The sequence below is a fragment of the Grammomys surdaster genome, unplaced genomic scaffold (assembly GCF_004785775.1).
Source record: "Grammomys surdaster isolate TR1022 unplaced genomic scaffold, NIH_TR_1.0 125889, whole genome shotgun sequence".
Lineage (NCBI taxonomy): Eukaryota > Metazoa > Chordata > Mammalia > Rodentia > Muridae > Grammomys > Grammomys surdaster.
Window position 1 is genome coordinate 4,125,682 of NW_021620714.1, and position 2,870 is coordinate 4,128,551.

General features: G+C 49.5%; 1 protein-coding gene across 1 annotated transcript in view; it reads left to right on the forward strand.

The window, feature by feature from the left end:
- The window catches only part of Muc20 (mucin 20, cell surface associated), a gene marked incomplete at its 3' end in the record, with an annotated part of 6,397 nt that extends 5,561 nt beyond the window's left edge, over positions 1 to 836 (forward strand). The window contains exon 3 of the mRNA XM_028752318.1: positions 745 to 836. Within this exon, the coding sequence (XP_028608151.1) occupies positions 745 to 836 (92 nt within the window). The remainder of the gene's footprint in view (positions 1 to 744) is intronic.
- Between the last annotated feature and the right edge of the window lie 2,034 nt (positions 837 to 2,870).

Here is a 2,870-nt window from a genome sequence, read left to right on the forward strand (position 1 = left end):
CCATTGAACCACTTGAAGGACTCAGGAGAGAGTTCTGAGCACTTAAATTCCAAATCCACAACCTCACAGATTATTCATTTCCTTGGCTTGGTGACAATTAGGCACAAAAACAGTCAGTGCCAGGTCAGGGAGTCTAGGGAAAGTTCTCCAGAAACTAATGACCCTATAGGCTGCTGGGACTAACTTAGGAATCCCTAGCCTAGGACTGGCTAGCTATCACAAAAAACAAAACAAAACAAAACAAAACAAAAACTTTCTGGTAGAGTTGGAAAGGCAGAAAGGCTCAGCTAGGAGACCTCTTGACACTACCAACTTACTGCTGGAAGAACAGCACTCAGCTCAGGGCACCCCCAGAGGACCAGCTCCTCCCCAGCATTCTTTCAGGGCAACCCTCAGAGGGCCACCCCTCTCCAGCACTCTTTCTGCCCAGGGTCCTCTCCAACTGACTCATCCATGGACTCCAGGCCTTTTCCCTTCTTTGCTCTTCTCTTTGGCTTTTTCAAATACGGGGGTACCCTAAAACACCATGTACTTCTTTCATTGGTCAGGGGGACACTGCAGTAGGCATAATTACTCTAGGAAGGGGGTCCTCCTTTCGGTTTGCACTGAACAAAATGTTAGATCCATGTAGATGCACACACGTTTTCTGGTGGCAGTGTAGACACGTGTGGAGAGGGGCCCAGGCTGGAGATGGAGATGAGTCAGATGTGTTTGCATCATCTCTTGTCTATCCTCAACCTTCAGGTGAAGATGGAGGCTTCCTCCTTGTACAGCTGACCGTGGCATCCCCTGAGGACCTCACTGAGCACAACGCCAGAGAGAAGCTGATGTACCAGGTACATGGACACCAGGAGTGAGTGAGTGTCTCTTGGGAACTTCAGGGAGCATCTACAGGCCATGGGAGGAGCATCTGCAGGCCATGGGAGGAGCATCTGCAGGCCATGGGAAGAGCATCTGCAGGCCATGGGAGGAGCATCTGCAGGCCATGGGAGGAGCATCTGCAGGCCATGGGAGGAGCATCTATAGGCCATGGGAGGAACATCTGCAGGCCATGGGAGGAGCATCTGTAGCCCATGGGAGGAGCATCTGTAGCCCATGGGAGGAGCATCTGTAGGCCATGGGAGGAGCACCTGCAGGCCATGGGAGGAGCATCTGCAGGCCATGGGAGGAGCATCTGTAGGCCATGGGAGGAGCATCTGCAGGCCATGGGAGGAGCATCTGTAGGCCATGGGAGGAGCACCTGCAGGCCATGGGAGGAACATCTGTAGGCCATGGGAGGAGCATCTGCAGGCCATGGGAGGAGCATCTGTAGGCCATGGGAGGAGCATCTGTAGGCCATGGGAGGAACATCTGCAGGCCATGGGAGGTCAATGACTCCATGAAAGAGCATTAGGGCTGAGCCAGGGATCATGACTGGCTTTAATCTCACCAAGCTTCTCAATACTTCTATTCCTTTTCTGTGATCTAAAAACATCTCCCCAGCCCAGATCCAAGTTTTTCAGGTCTTGGGAGTGCAGGCCTTCTGGCCTTTGAAAAGGCCAATGATACTAATGGGTTAGTAAGCAGAGATTTTTGGTTGCAAGCAGCAGGAACCAGGGCATGGTAGTTTACTTAGAAAAGGGAAGGTCTGAGAAATCTTGAGGTGGCTCTTCCAGCTTTGGATATGGCTGGAGCCAGCAGTGCAAACACAATCATGAGATTTTCTCTAGCTCTGTCAGCTCGATGCCCTTCATTCTTCATGATCTTTCTCCATACATATGCGCCTTAGTTAGGGTTTTACTGCTGTGAACAGACACCATGACCAAGGCAACTTTTATAAGGACAGCATTCAATTGGGGCTGGCTTACAGGTTCAGAGGTTCAGTCCATTATCATCAAGCAGGAGCATGGCAGCATCCAGGCAGACATGCTGCAGGAAAAGCTGAGAGCTCTACATCTTCATCTGAAGGCTGCTAGCAGAATACTCACTTCCAGGCAGCTAGGATGAGGCTCTTAAAGCCCACACCCAAAGTGACACACCTACTCTAAAAAGACCACACCTACTCCAACAGGGCCACACCTTCTAATAGTGCAACTCCCTGGGCCGAGGGTTTGTGTATGGGCTACACAAACAATAACATTATGGACGGGGCTTACCACAGCTTTAATCACACAAAACCACTTCCATATCCCAGAATCCACATGCCATCATCCAGAGAAGGTCAGGTCTCATTGGATCACAACAGCCATGGTCTTAGTTTCCTGTCTGTTGCAGGAAGAAAATAACCTAACAAAAGTCAGCTTAAAAAGGGTAGTCAAGCCGGGCAGTGGTGGCACACGCCTTTAATCCCAGCACGTGGGAGGCAGAGGCAGGTGGATTTCTGAGTTCGAGACCAGCCTGGTCTACAGAGTGAGTTGTAGGACAGCCAGGGGTACACAGAGAAACCCTGTCTCGAAAAAACCAAAAAAAAAAAAAAAAAAAAAAGAAAGAAAGAAAAAAAAAGGGGTAGTCAAAGTAGAAAGGGTTTATTTATAACATAGACTTCTATTGCTGTGATGAGATGCAACTTGTAGTTATTGGAGGCTTACTGTTTCAGAGGGTGAGCATCCATGACCGTCATGGCAGGGAGCACAGAGCAGGCAGGCAAGCATGGCACTGTGTAGTAGCTGAGAGCTCACATCTTGAGACAACATGAGGCAGAGAGTGAATAGAGAATGCCATAGGCTTTTGAAAAGCCAGTGAAATGCCACCTCTAACAAGACCACATCAGATCCATAATCCTTCCCAAACAATTCCACCAACTGAGGACTGAGTATTCAAATACCTAACCCTAACCCTAACCCTACCCTAACCCTAACCCTAACCCTAACCCTAACCCTAACCCTAACCCT